Below are 14,672 nucleotides of genomic sequence, written 5' to 3' on the forward strand. Positions count from 1 at the left end.
ATCACAGACAAAAGGTGCTAGTGCCACCTAGAGGCGAAGAAACAATTTACAGACGTTGATGTTGACGTTTTTGGATTGAAGCAGTTCTTTTATGCATCCTCTATGCAATCATATTGCAATTGTTCATTATGTAACTACGGGTAAGAACTAAAAATAGTAAAGCGTAATACTGATTAATTATACACTAAAAACTAACTCTGAGTCGTCTCTTTTAAGATTGTTTCACTCACTGATAAGTCGTCAGACGGTGAAGGCATACTGTCATCAAGAGTTTTCAGTGGACTGTTGTAATAAATAATATTTGTCATTCAGCTTAGTCATTCACACAATTTACAGGGTAGTCAACCCCCAAATTTTCTTGACAATAAATACATCCTATTCAGCCCCACTAGTTAAAAAAGCATTTTGATTGATATTGTGTTTGTGGAATATGAGTTAAGCAGCAAAATCTACCTGTTTTTAGCTATCTCAGGGGGCGGCCATTTTGTCACTTTCTGTCGACTGAAAATGACATCGCAACTACTCAGGGCTAAGGTAACAACCTATCACGGCTCAGCTTCAGAAAACAGGTCAGCCGTGATTGGTCAGTACCTGAGCCCTGATCCGTTGTGATGTCATTTTTTCAGTCAACAGAAGTGACAAAATGGCCGCCCCCTGAGATGGCTAAAAACATTTGGATTTTGCTGCTTAACTCATATTCCACAAAGACAATATCAATCAAAATGCTTTTTTAACTAGTGGGCCTGCACAAAACATTCTTGAAAAAAGCTAGACTTCCACTTTAATGGTTATTTTTTTTGAAACATTGTAAACGGTGAGGCAGCATATTAATTGGAAGAACAATTCCCACCTGGTTGTGTGTAAGCGACGTGTGTTGGGTTTATTTTTAATAATACATTCGAAGAAAAACGGGATCATCTTAATCATGTGAAAAAAAATCATAAAACAAACTAAAAGGAAAGCCGCAGAGGCGGTGCAGATGACGCGATAGCTTCATTCATCATGACATCACCACAAGAAATTTCAAATCTTGTAACATTAGTTTGGGAAGCGCCCCTAAAATCTAAAACTGACCACAGAGGAGCACTCACTGTCCGTGGCCTGCTTTTTACTTCCGAGTCATCAAATTTGGCGCGTGATGTCTCATCAGGTGAAGGTCATGCGATGCTTGGATCACCCCAATGTGCTCAAATTCATCGGCGTCCTCTACAAAGACAAGCGACTCAATTTCATAGCGGAGTACATCAAGGGCGGCACCTTGAGGGAAATCATCAAGAAAATGGTGAGAGGAATTCATGTGTTTGGAGAGGAAATTTCAATGGCTGACTCTGGTCATTTTTCAGGACAGTCAGTCCAAATGAAGGTTTATCTACAACAACTAACAATGAATTTCCTCTCCCAGGATAGCAACTACCCTTGGAACCAGAGGGTCAGTTTTGCCAAGGACATCGCAGCCGGCATGGTGAGTTGTACAAGCATAGCAACACACTGTGAATTCCAGCAGGATTAGTTCATTGTTTGTTGTGTATTTGGCTTGCCATTAGCACAATGATCAATGTCACGCGTGACATGAATTCCTGAATTCCTCCAGTCACAATGTTGGCCTCTTGGAAGTGAAACAAGGCACTTTTGTTCCCTTTAGAGTGGGTTTTTTTTTTTTTCACCAACTAACACTACAAATGTTTGTTTTCTTGTCTGTCATGTAGTCATATCTGCATTCCATGAACATCATCCACCGAGACCTGAACTCTCACAACTGTCTTGTCCGGGAGGTAAGAATTCTTGTTTTCAAGGATGTTTTTTTTTTCTTTGTTGCGCATTCAACACAGTGGATCTGCCACTTGGAAAAATAAGGCTGAGCTTTGTTAACACAAGACTGGTCTTCATATTTTAACACGATCAGAGAGCAGGTAACAATCTGAAAGTAGAGAAGTTCAAACTCAAGCAGCAGATTGCAGTTTCATATGCTGCTGCTACTTTTGGGATTTATTTTTTATTTTTTATTTTTTTAACTGGTATTTTTTTTTCATGGTCTATGCAGAACAACTAGTTGAAACATGACATTCTGATTAATATGAGTTAAGCAGCAAAATCCACCCGTTTTTAGCCATGTCAGGGGGCGGCCATTTTGTTACTTCCGTCGACTGAAAATGACATCACAGTTCTCAGATAACGACCAATCATGGTTCAGCTTCAGAAAACAGGTGAGCCGCGATTGGCACTGCATATATACAAAGTGGGGGCTCATTACTACAAATATAGCAATCTGCCTGGTCGTTTTTGTCTTTTTCTCTCAATAAATGTGTCAGAAAATGCCTCGTTTTGGCATTTTTTGTCCCTTTTTTTCAGGAACTATGGAAGTTTTCAAATCTGGTAAATATTTGTCAATATTATAGGTTATAACTAGTTAAATTAGTGCAATTAAAAAAAAAATTAAAAAGCGGATTTTCAATTTTGTAGTGCGCTGATTCTACCACTAGGTGTCAGTAATGCCTAAGGAATGGAGTTCAATTGGCGTTATGGTTTGAAAAAATAACCCGGAAATCGCGATGTAGGCTACTGACTACGGCGCTTCGTTTTGATACGATGCTAAAAGTACACTGTCCTTTCCTAAATTTGAAAGGAAGCGCCTTTCCATCCCCCCCGTGACCCGATGTCTTGTACCACAAAGGTTAATATAAGGTGTTATAAGAGTTAAGAGCCGCTGAAGAGATCTCTGTACCTGCAATCGATTGATCATCCTTAAAGCTCCCGTATGTCTGTCACTGAAGTTTGAATTTATACTCGTCGAACTGAATATGAGCTTTTGACACATTAAATTTTTAGTGAGATGCACTTTTGTTTGAGGAATTAAAAACGCATTTTCCAGTCTTAAATTCAGTTTCAAGTTTATTGGGATACAGTTCTTAACAACAACAACAAAAATTCAGATCGAGCAATTCAGATTCAAATTAAACAATAAATATACAATTTATGTAATTTAATAATCCCGTTTTTTCAATTCAATAATTCAGTTTTTCAATTCAATAACTCAGTTTTCAATTCAAATATTCAGTTTTCAATTCAATAATTCAGTTTTCATTTCAAATATTCAAGTCAAGCAATTCAGATTCAGTTTCTAGTGGCACAAATATCAGCCCATGTGACTTCCCCTTTAAATCGGACCCTCCAATGGTAGTGAATACTGAACAGAGGACATTTTGTGTGTGTGTGTTTGCGAAGAACAACACGGTGGTGGTGGCAGACTTTGGCTTGGCCCGCCTCATGGTGGACGATAAACACGAGGAGAAGTTTTCCCAGGGTAAACTGCCGGGTTTGAAAAGGCCCGATCGCCGGAAGAGGTACACGGTGGTGGGGAACCCCTACTGGATGGCGCCTGAAATGATCCATGGTATGAATGCTGAGAAATATGTTTCCATCTTATCGTAGCACTCCTCTTGATTAAAATTTTTTTTTTTTATCCATATTAATCACTCTGAACTTAATCGATTTTTGTTCTTTTGTCTCCCCAGGAAAAAGTTACGATGAGAGGGTGGACATCTTCTCATTCGGTATTATGCTATGCGAGGTGAGTCATCCTCTATGACATCATCGTTGTATTGTGGGGACTGCACTAAACGCAGGGGAAGCAACTGTAATGTATATTTTATATATAATACAGATCAAGGATTCAGTTTGCAAGTATAATGTTCCCCCATCAATCTTTTTTTGGGGCACAAACAATTGAACAAAACCATCCATTTTTATTTTTTTTTCGACCTGTTCAGGCTCACTGGGAAGTTCAAAATCTGTCCAGCAGCAAGTGGGACAGGCAAACACGATCACTTGACGGCGCCGTATCAAAATCCAAGCTCGTCTTGTTACCTAACTCCACTCATAGCTGCAGTGTTCTGTAATTCACATTCGAAAAAGCCACATGTGTGCAAAATGTGGTCCCAATAATCTGAGCCAGCTCACGAAATGTAGCCAATGCTTATTTGCTCACCATTTTTGGAGGAAACCTTTTCTCAAAGTCCCAAAGAGCTGAAAACTATCCGCCGGTGATGCAACTGGTGGTTTTGTCCCTGGCCGCACTCCATTAACCTAATCCGGGCACACTTCAGTTGCTCAATATGACTTTTCCAGAGGGGAGACTATTACACGGAGAACGGTGCGGGCCGAAAAGTCGTCTCGCGTGGTTAGTGCCTGGAAGGCAAAATGCAGCTCTGGCCTGCTGGAAACAATCCGCTTTGGTCGGGAGGTTTTATTTGCTCTCGGCTGCAAAAGGGCAGAATTGTGTCTTTTCTGCTCACCCTTTGCTTTTTCTGTGTCCTTTCAGATCATCGGCAGGGTCAATGCTGACCCAGACTACCTCCCCAGGGCGGTGGACTTTGGACTGAACGTGTCGGGCTTCCTGGAGCACTACTGCCCCCCCGATTGTCCCACGGCCTTCTTCCCCATCGCTGCAGTGTGCTGTGACCTTGATGCTGATAAACGGTCAGATGTCACATGTAGACACAGAGCGATATTTATTTATTTATTTATTTTTTTTTTTTTCAGGGCCCATACCGATTATTAGTAGTCAAGGAGGCCGATTTTCAGCAAAAAGCTAAAAATATTGGCGTTAAGATCTACAAAAAAAACACAAATAAAATCTTTTTTGGAACATCTTTAAAGAGGGAAGTCAATGCAAACATTTTTTTTTTTTTCAAGAATATGTTCTATGCGAGCCCACTTGTCGAAACATGGCATTCATTTTTAGCCATCTCTGGGGGCGGCCATTTTGTCTTGTGTCGACTGAAAATGACATCACAACTGCTCACAACGACCAATCACGGCTCAGATTCAGAAAACAGGTCAGCCGTGATTGGTCGTTGTGAGCAGTTGTGATGTCATTTTCAGTCGACACAAGACAAAATGGCCGCCCCCAGAGATGGCTAAAAACGAGTGGATTAACATTTAAAATTTGTTTAAAAAAGGCCGATGCCGATATTCGTCAAAACACTGAAAATCGGAGCTGATAATCGGTCTATCTCTAATCACGCGTAATGAAACCGTTTTAGTTGGAACTCAACGCACCTTTGCACCACCATTACGTTCTTATTTAGTACTGCCAATCTTTGGGAAAAGTTGGGCTAGTAATGAGGCGCAAGAAGTCACTTAAACAGACAGACTTGTTTTGGGCCAACCCCGTCCTTTTAAATGCATACAAGAACTTCTTTGAAAAAAGTTTGAAACGTGACTGTTCCTTTTCAACATGCAGCCCGGCTTTCTCCAAACTGGAGGAATGGTTGGAGAACCTGAAGATGCACTTGGACATGGGCCTGCCGCTCGTGTCCGAAGTTGAGCAGCTGCACAAGGCCTTCTGGGAGAACAACAGCATCACTCGGTCCGAGAACGGCCTGCACGCCCACCCCGAGCAGCAGGAGTGAGCCTGGACGGGACAGGAGAGGGTCCGAGCGACAGACCGCCCCACCTCCGAACCCCCGCCCCGACGCCCACCCGCCCCCGCCCTGTGCTGCGCGAGTCATGTACCGTAACTTTCTCCGTGCCCCAAGCGGATGCAATACATGCACCTTGGCTCAGGCCTGACAAGTCGACTCGGGGTGGGGGGGGGGGGGGGGGGTTCAAAGGCGCATCCAAAAAGCCACTTGCTGGAGAGGAGCGCGGTGAAGAGACCGCCGCTCTGACTGCTGGATTGTCTGCCGCACACGATGCTGGAGTAGAGCATGACGTATGCAATCGGCGGCCACCTTCAAATGCTCTTGTATGATGTACATGGACATTGGCAGTTAGGAGAGATTAGGTGGCAAAAAAAAGCAGTTCAACACTAAGGCATACCACAAGTCTTCAAGTTGGGACCTCGACAGAAAACAGCCTGCACGTCTTTTGGAAATGATGGCAGGATTGATTTTGAGTGTCCCGTTGGTCACGAGTCGTGTACAAATCAAGCCGAATTTCACATTTTCTCTATCGCTGACTAGAGAGTGCATGCCTGTACTATTTTGGTTTCATTCTTTAATCGTCACGACCCAAAATGTGTCATGCTGATCGTGTAGCACTGATTCAACTGTGAGGTAGACACGCACACACACACACACACACACACACACACACACGCACACACGGTTATGGCTAAAATGTGTTATCGTCGTTAGCATCTCCTCCCTGGTAATGGGACATGGTCAATATTTCAATGTGCACTAGTGTACATAGGTGGCAACATTGTAAATGTGTTAAATATTGTAAATGTAAAGACATATTTTCTATACGTTTTTGCATCATTGCCATATTTTTATTGGCTGGCCTGACTTACAATTGTGGAGACTGAAAGGTTTTGATTGCAGTTCATGGCGGGGTCAGCGTTTGATAGATGATTCATTGTTCCTCTACGTGATTTCATGAGGCGTAATCCAGTTCTCTGATTGGCTGTTCCTGAAGGGTTGCCTGCGTTGAAGCTTTTCCATTTCCATTTGAAATAGCAGTATAGGGATGTAACGATTAATCGAAAATCGATTCAAATTCGATTCACCCCGATTAATCGGTTGGATGAATCGAAAATCGAGTTGATTAGATTCATCTAGGAAATGATGTCTTGAAACGTTTTTTTTTTTCATTTCAGATGCAAATGATGCATGGTAGCAATTTTTAGAAAATGGAATCGAATTGAAAATCGGTAACTGAAAATCGAGTGAATCGTGAGTGAATCGTTACATCCGCAGTTATTAACACACCCTTTAAATTCTGAAATGCTAAAATAGCCATGTAGACTATACAGTATATCTTTCTATCGTTCATCTCAATAGTTCCAGGCCGTGTGTGTCCACCTATTGTATGTTTACATGTACATTCTGTAAATATCACTTTACTACTGTGCGTCTATACTCAGCTGTCGGTCCTGTCTTATGTCCACGGCCGTTATGTACACAGTGGCACCACTTTGGAAATCATCGCTTCCACAAAATTTCACACTTGTACCTTTTAAATCTCTTAGCTGTCAGCTATATATATATATATATTTTTTTCGTTTGGCTTATGTTCACACAAGCTGCATGGTACAATTGCTATAATTGGTTTGCCTTCTAAGCCTGAATATTGTGATGTTAAATAACATTTTTATTCAACAAAACAGCATCTGTTTTATATATGAATATATGGAAACCACTGAAATCTTTTGTATAGATTTTCATTTGCACTATATTAACCAAATGGCTGGTTTAAGCCATGTTCCTTTTTATTTCCTTCCTTGGGCTACTTGTGATAATAAAGAAATAATGTTGGTTCAGGTTGATATAATGATGCAAGACACTGGTTGAGCCTTTTAAAATGTAACATTCAGGAAAAATCCATCCTCTTGTCATCAAACTGGGCGCGATTAGTAAAATGGTGTAACATTTTACACGTTTCATTGCTCCTTTTTGATCAAACATCCGTGTTGACAATTTTTTGGAGTTTACCATTTCGATTTTCATGAAAAAAAGCATGCTCGGTTTGAAAGCTCCAGAGGATAGCATTTTCCTGCGTTAGCTTCTCCGAGGATGTGATGTCCCAACTCTGCTTGCTGCCTTGCTCAGTGGTCCTTTTTCACCCATGTTGCGCGTAGTGTCTGATGGCTTGGCTGCAAACATCGAGCGATTGGCTTTTGCCCAAAGCGCAACTTAACTTTGGCCTCTTCATCACTCCTTTGGCTCAGGGCCGTCATTTCCTGGCATTCCTTCACCGCGAAGTCAATGCAGAAATACAGTAAGCGGTAGACGTGACGAGCATGTGATCACTAAATAGCCTGCTAATTCAAAATGGCTTCTTCATAGCCAGCCATTCCGCGGTGAGGTTTTTACTCCAGTACATGTTACTAGCTAATTCATCTGTGAGCATGTTGTTGATGTCTCGGTGAGGACGATGTGATGATCAGTTAGAATGTTGCCGCAGCACTTCTTTGCAAAGGATCAATACCTCTGATCAATGCTGTGCCTTTGTTGTAAGCTAGCCTTGCCAACGACTTGAAAAATGACCCGATTTCCTGATTGTTGTTGTTGGTTTTTTTTTTAATCATATGCGCAAGCCTGATTTCAGTGGACTGAATATCATTGCTGATACTGTTTGTATAAGATTTTCTTCTTGTCCTTGCTTATAATTTATATTTTCCTGAGCTTCACTCTCAAGATATTTTAATATTCTGGTTCTTTTGTTGTCTTATTTAAGTTTTACACAAGCTGTGAAAACTATTCTGCACTTTAAATCCTGAACGTGAACATTCGGACTCTTGAGGAGACCAATGTTTTTTTTTTTTCTTTATATTTTTTTTTTGTCACGGCTGAAAATAAAATTGTTGCGCCTTTAAACCAGTCAGTGCTCATTCATTTATAATAACAATGACATCAGAGTTGCCGACATACACAATGCAATCCAATAATGGTTTCGAATGTACATCCATAAATTTTTTATACCACTCGTGAGCTGGAGCCTGGCTATCCTATTTGACTTTGGGCAGATGGTCTGTACACAGTTAAGTGTGTGTGAAGTGTAGCCAAGTGGGAAAGAAAACGCCATAGAACAGTTGTGAACGTCAAACACAAGGTGTCGCTATCTAAAAGCCTTACATTTCTCTTCAATCAACGAACTGTGGCATTTTATAGCGACAGTAGGGTGGCTTTTGATACCACCAATTTTCGTAGCACCACATTATACCTTATCTTGATTGAACATAAATAGGTGCTTAGTTGAACTTTAAATGGGTCCTAAATGGGTCGAGCTAATGGTCCTTTTGTAAACTTCCAGCCATTTTTTTGGACATGGGTAAGGTATTTTATAGATCAGGTAAAACTCAGTTAAGGGTTACTCGTTCCTCCTGATGCTGCGTCATCAGTAGGTAAATGAGGTTCAGTGTGAAGCGCTTTGGGTACCGAAAAGCTCTATACAAGTGACAGCCCACTTAAATAAATTTATTAATTAACTGGAATCCATCCATCCATATGTAGATTAAAAATGCGCAATTGTTCAGTAAGAATTATTTAGCGTTATTAAGTTATTATTTATAAGTAATTTGATCATAATTTTCCAATAATGTATTTTTCTCCTATAAATCATATTTAAAAAATATATATATATATATATATATATATATATATATATATATATATATATATATTTTTTTTTTTTTTTTTTTTTTTTTTAAATCTAAAACACGTATGACGTATTTTCTGACATGGATGCTCAATTTCGCGGGTCTATTTTCGCGTGCGTGTGCACGTGACTCTTCACGCATCGTGTGCACGTGCGATTGTTTTCATTCCAACGCAGCTGCGGCAAGCGCCTGCGTCCCGTGACGTCACCAGCCAGGCCGGCAGAAGGCGAGCGAGCAAGTCAGTCAGGACTACGCGCACACGCACACGCGCGCGCGCGCACACGCATACACCCGGAGACACGGAAAGGACGGGTTTGTCTGGTCGGACACGACAAGTGTCAAGCTCTTTACGGCTGTATTGGGACCGAGTGAGAAGAACGACAATAGGGGAAGAAAAAAAAGACGAACAAGCGGGAGAGAAGAAGGTTGAAGTGAAAGTTGACGCGATGGAGTACTCGTCCAGCCGCAACCGCCTTCGCTCGCCGATGTTCAACCACGGTGAGTGCTTCCCGTCTCATGTCACTGTTAATGTTCCCCTTCAATGGCGTCATCAGTCAACGTTACTAGGTGCTGTTGACTGTCAACAATTATTCAGGTGTTTCATTCTGCCCTCAACCCAAATCCGAAAAAAAAAAAATCCCCCCCCCTCCCTCCCCAAGAGTAGTAGCAACGTTCACCACGCTAAATTTCAAGAGCAAAGCATCTCCACTGCAACATATTCAGGGCTGCAGTGGGATGTGTACAAGTGTGCACAAAGACTGCTTGTTTACTCTGCAGTAATCTTTAACACAAGAGAGATGTGTTCGTTGGAGCCGAAGACGCACTACAACAAGATCTGTACTTGATTTGAGCTCATTTGGTTTGCTCTGAATGAGACATTTGTGGTCATTCCGATGAATTGACTTGGATTCACTCCCATGTGCGGTGAATCCCTGCTATGTCGCTAATTTGAAGCTGTCGTTTTTTTAAAAATAGGTCTTTATAGTACAAAAACAAGAGTGACTTTAGAGTTGTGTGCCTGAAGGAGAGGCAGAGAAGGTCCCCAACTAATCGCTAGTAATAGTTATTGTCGCTACAGAGCAGAATATATGACTGTCAGTTTTCTCTGTTCGTATGTGCTGCTGCTCCATTTATGTTAAGGTAGCTGTGTTTTGAGCATTTATACAATTTTCTGTTAGCCTGTTAATCGTATTTTGCGTTCAAATAGTCGACTTGTTCGCTTTAATGTCTGTGTTGAGGATCCCAAATGGGTCCTGTTTGTCGGATTAAGATGCTGTAGGCATGGCTGCAAATATTGAACTTCCAACGGTCGCATCCACTGCTGTCTGAACTCATTTCCTAATTCAGGTGGTGACTTTTTTTTTCAGCACGCCTTTCTGCATTGCTACGCTAGTGTAAGCCACGTTGGGCGGCACCGAATCACTTTCGCTTGCCTGTTACCACGTTACAAAACTGTTAGCCTGGTCTCATGAGCTCTCAATCTGAGCAGCTAAAGTTGTTTGGAGAAGAGAAGTCTCATGATGCAGAGGCGGCCGGAGTCATGCCGAAACGAACGGTGTAGACCCAATTGGAGGGAGGCTGGATGGAGGATAATGTGGGAGGTGAACAGAGCTTGAACTCAGAGAGTAGGCAGAGGTTTTCTGTAGATTTTTATCTGGTTAGTCATGAAGATATACACAATCAAAATTTAAAAAAAAAAATGCTTTTAGAAAGATGATGCTTAATATTGGCACACGGAGAGGTCGCAGTTGAACAGTGTTTATGATTGTAGTTTGCTGCTGTGCGGTTATTTTAATGCCAAGGATTTAGTTTACATGAGTGAGCTTAACATCAAAGAAATCCTTAAAGAGAAATCAACCCAAACTTTTTTTTTTTTTTCAAGAGTATGTTCTATGCAGGTCCACTAGTTGAAACAAGGCATTCTGATTTAATATTGTGTTTATGGGGGCGGCCATTTTGTTACTACTGTCGACTGAAAATGACATCACGGTAGCTCGGGGCTCAAATAACGACCAATCGCGGCTCACCTTCAGAAAATGTTTGTGTTTGTGGAATATGAGTTAAGCAGCAAAATCCACCTGTTTTTAGCTATCTCAGGGGGCGGCCATTTTGTCACTTCTGTCGACTGAAAATGACTTCACAACTGCTCAGGAATCAGGTAACGACCGATCACAGCTCACCTGTTTTCTGAAGCTGAGCCGTGATTGGTCGTTAGCTGAGCCCTGAGCAACTGTGATGTCATTTTCAGTCGACAGAAGTGCCAAAATGGCCGCCCTCTGAGATGGCTAAAAACGGGTACATTTTGTTGCTTAACTCATATTCCATAAACACAATTCATCAGAATGCCTTGTGGGCCTGCATTGAAGATATTCTTTGGAGAAAAAAAAATGTTTGGGTTGACTTCCACTTTAATGAAAGTGATTTCACATAAGATTTATAGTTCATTTTCTATGCATTCATTTTTGTCCTTAAGATTTGGCATCTTAGTGGTATGTTCAAATGTTAGTTTTTACATGTCTGGCTTTTGGGTGTGTTAAGAGGGCTGGGACTCTTCCAAAGAACAACGCTTTGACGAGGATCAAATGTGACATTTTAGTTCCACGGTTGGGACATGGATCTTTCTATCTACCTGCCAGGAAACACTTGATTGCAATCAAGAAAGTGGTCTTGAAATCAAAAATGTAACATATAACGCTTCTACATAAATAAAGCAACGCCTTCTAGCTGGAATCTTTGGAAGAATGAAGTGTGTGTGAAAAAGGCAGCCATTAGGAGAGAGAGTGAGATATGGGTCGGTGGCACAGCGAGCGGCGGCGGCGGCGGCGGCATTCCGAGATGGGACCATCCTTGCGATGCCGTCTGTGGCTGCCTGACAAGCATCGCTGGTGGAGGATCTGGGCATGTAGGTCAAGGGAGGGACCGCCGGGGAAGTGAAACAAGCCAAGCAAATTGCCACCGTAGAGCAGCTCAGGAATGTCATGTGGACCACATGTGTTGGGTGTCGCTTATAAAATGCCCTTTGGTTGGCAAGTATGTTCAACCCGTCGACTCATTTGCAAGTCATCGTGCTAAAAAGGTTGCTTACAAAATTGATCTGAAGTGACGCCAGTGGGTTATATATTTTCCGGTATCTTACTAAAACAATGTCTGTCAGCATCAGAGAAGGTCATTTTACAAAATGTTGCTGGTTCGCCATCCGTCAGCGGTCAGGGTACCCGTACGTCATTCGTCGGTCCGTCGCTTTTCGCGGCGAACCGAATTGTAATCATAAGTCCGTCGGTTAGTCTGTCAAAAGTCCGTTGGTCTGTCAGTCGGTCCCCTAAAAACACAGAACGGACAAGGTTAGGGACGATTACATTGACAGTACGTCAGTTTTAGTAATCATTTATTAAATTTGATTATTATTATTATTATTATTTAGTCGTAATTTATTGAGTTCAAAGGGACAGTGCATATTCATGAACATTTACGTGTAAATATGCCAGGATTAGCCAACGGCTACTTTCCATCTGCTGTCCCTGTCCCGTCATTGGTCAATCGTCAGCAAAAAAGGCATCCGCCCACCTCTGTCAGCTATCGTAAAGTGACATTTACTTGGTGATATTCCTCGAAGGCTTATTCTTTCAGATAATGAAGCAGTCCTTGACATATACGATGCGTATATACACGGCCAGCCTCAACATAATGACGACTTGCGCAATAGAAGATGTTGCATGTGCAGTATTTTGCCAATGTTGTTGACTCTCTTTTGTAACTACTGGAGGTAACCGAAATACCAGACATCTTATTATGCGACAGTACAGTTCCTCACTGCTGCAAACTACAAGCACGTTAAATAACATCATTGCACTGTTGGCTTTTTGTGAATGTATAGTTCACCGTTCAGATTAGTAGCATTCCGTTTAAAAGTAAAGATCAAAATGTTTTAACTTGGTGCTATTATTGTTTCTGCTCTTCTCCCATGCTCCTGAACTCTTTGGATGTGGATCCACAAATCCGTTTGGTTGTTTATGCTCCAACCGCTGGCCAGACGAGGAGGTAAGAAGCCACAGTTTTACCCGATCCTACCGCTTGATGGCAAGAAAAAACGGAACTCTTGACACCCTTTAAAGTGGAAGTCAAGCCCAAACATTTTCTCGACAAAAAAATGTTCTAGTTTAATCACGGCATTCTGATTTATATTCCATTTGTGGAATATGAGGTAAGCGACCTCAGGTGGCGGCCATTTTGCCACTTGTCCTCGATTTTTAAGGGGAAGTCAACCTAAAGATATTTTTTACAAGAATATGTTCTCTGCAGACCCATTAGTTGAAACAAGGCAATATGTTTAATGTGAAATATGAGTTAAGCAGCGAAATCCACCTGTTTTTAGCCATCTCTGTGGGCGGCCATTTTGTTACTTCGGTCAACTGAAAATGCCGTCACAGTTGCTCAGGGCTCAGGTAACGACCAATCACGGCTCAGCTGTTTTCTGAAGCAGAGCCGTGAGCAACCGTGATGTCATTTTTAGTCGACAGAAAGTGACAAAATGGCCGCCCCGGGAGATGGCTAAAGAAAAACGAGTGGATATTGCTGCTTATTCCATCAACGCAACATTAATCCGAATGGTGTGTTTGGACTAGTGAAGGTGCACAGAACATTTTTGGGTTGACTTCCCCTCTCACACCACACGACCATGATGGCCACTGACACCATCTGTGTCATTGCTCTGCAACCAAACTACGTATGTGCTGTGGGGTGACTCCACGGAGAAAAGGTGTGTTGTCAAGCCCAGATTTTCTTGTTCCTCATTAGAGAAGGCGGCATTCTGTCTCTGGGCGCGTCTGCTTGGTTTGTCTTCCTGCCGACTTGTTGCATATTTGCTTATAGTTGCAGTACCGAGATACGGCAAGTTGCGCTTTGGTGGTCATCTTTCGAGTGGGTCACAGCTCACTGCCACCTCGCTCTTCAAGGTTGCCCCCCCCACCCACCCCCGTCCCATCCGTGATGTCAAAGCTTGACAGCTGTGTTTGGGCCCCGGATGGGCAGGGAAGGGGTGTGTGTTTGTTTTCTTAAGCCGTAGGAGTTTCACAGGTGGGTGGAGGAGAGCGAATTTATATGGCTTTGACAAACGCACTCTGTCCTCGACGACATAGCAAAGCTTTGCGACTAAGATGTCATATCTGAGGAAGGAACGCTAATATGGGCTTTTCGTTCATTTTACAGACTCGGTTGCGTTTAATTTGATGAGTAGCCGTTGATAGTGTAGTGGTTGGGTAGCTGACTTTCCTGCAACTGGCCTGGTTGCAATACCAACTCAAAGGCCCATTCAAATTCAGTCCGGGGTTTAGTTTGGATTCCAGCGCAAGTCGTCTGGCACGAGACTCCAGCTCGCCTGTAACCTTTAACAGCAAAAGGATGGACGGATGATAGTTTCATGACAAAGACTCCCATGCAACTGGTGACTCATTCAAGTCAAATTGATGGCTCCGATGATCACAAAACACACTCGGGCCGGAAAAAGCCCAGAAGTCTTCCTTTTTTTTTGTTTGTTTTTTTTTTTAAGACAACTTTTTAAAAAATTCGTTTT

At 42.1% G+C, this 14,672-nt stretch overlaps 1 protein-coding gene across 4 annotated transcripts in view; it reads left to right on the forward strand.

Moving 5' to 3' along the window:
• limk1a (LIM domain kinase 1a) overlaps nt 1-8,324 on the forward strand; it is a 42,806-nt gene extending 34,482 nt beyond the window's left edge. For all 4 annotated transcript variants that reach the window (XM_086036118.1, XM_086036119.1, XM_086036120.1 and 1 more), the window contains 7 exons: nt 1,151-1,282; nt 1,403-1,462; nt 1,707-1,772; nt 3,223-3,391; nt 3,513-3,568; nt 4,319-4,476; nt 5,243-8,324. In XM_086036118.1, coding sequence (XP_085892244.1) covers nt 1,151-1,282; nt 1,403-1,462; nt 1,707-1,772; nt 3,223-3,391; nt 3,513-3,568; nt 4,319-4,476; nt 5,243-5,411 — 810 coding nt within the window. In that variant the 3' untranslated portion in view covers nt 5,412-8,324. The remainder of the gene's footprint in view (nt 1-1,150; nt 1,283-1,402; nt 1,463-1,706; nt 1,773-3,222; nt 3,392-3,512; nt 3,569-4,318; nt 4,477-5,242) is intronic.
• Nucleotides 8,325-14,672: the final 6,348 nt, after the last annotated feature.

The sequence above is a fragment of the Filicampus tigris genome, chromosome 7 (genome assembly GCF_054856515.1).
Source record: "Filicampus tigris isolate MCC_2025a chromosome 7, RoL_Ftig_1.0, whole genome shotgun sequence".
NCBI classification, from domain to species: domain Eukaryota; kingdom Metazoa; phylum Chordata; class Actinopteri; order Syngnathiformes; family Syngnathidae; genus Filicampus; species Filicampus tigris.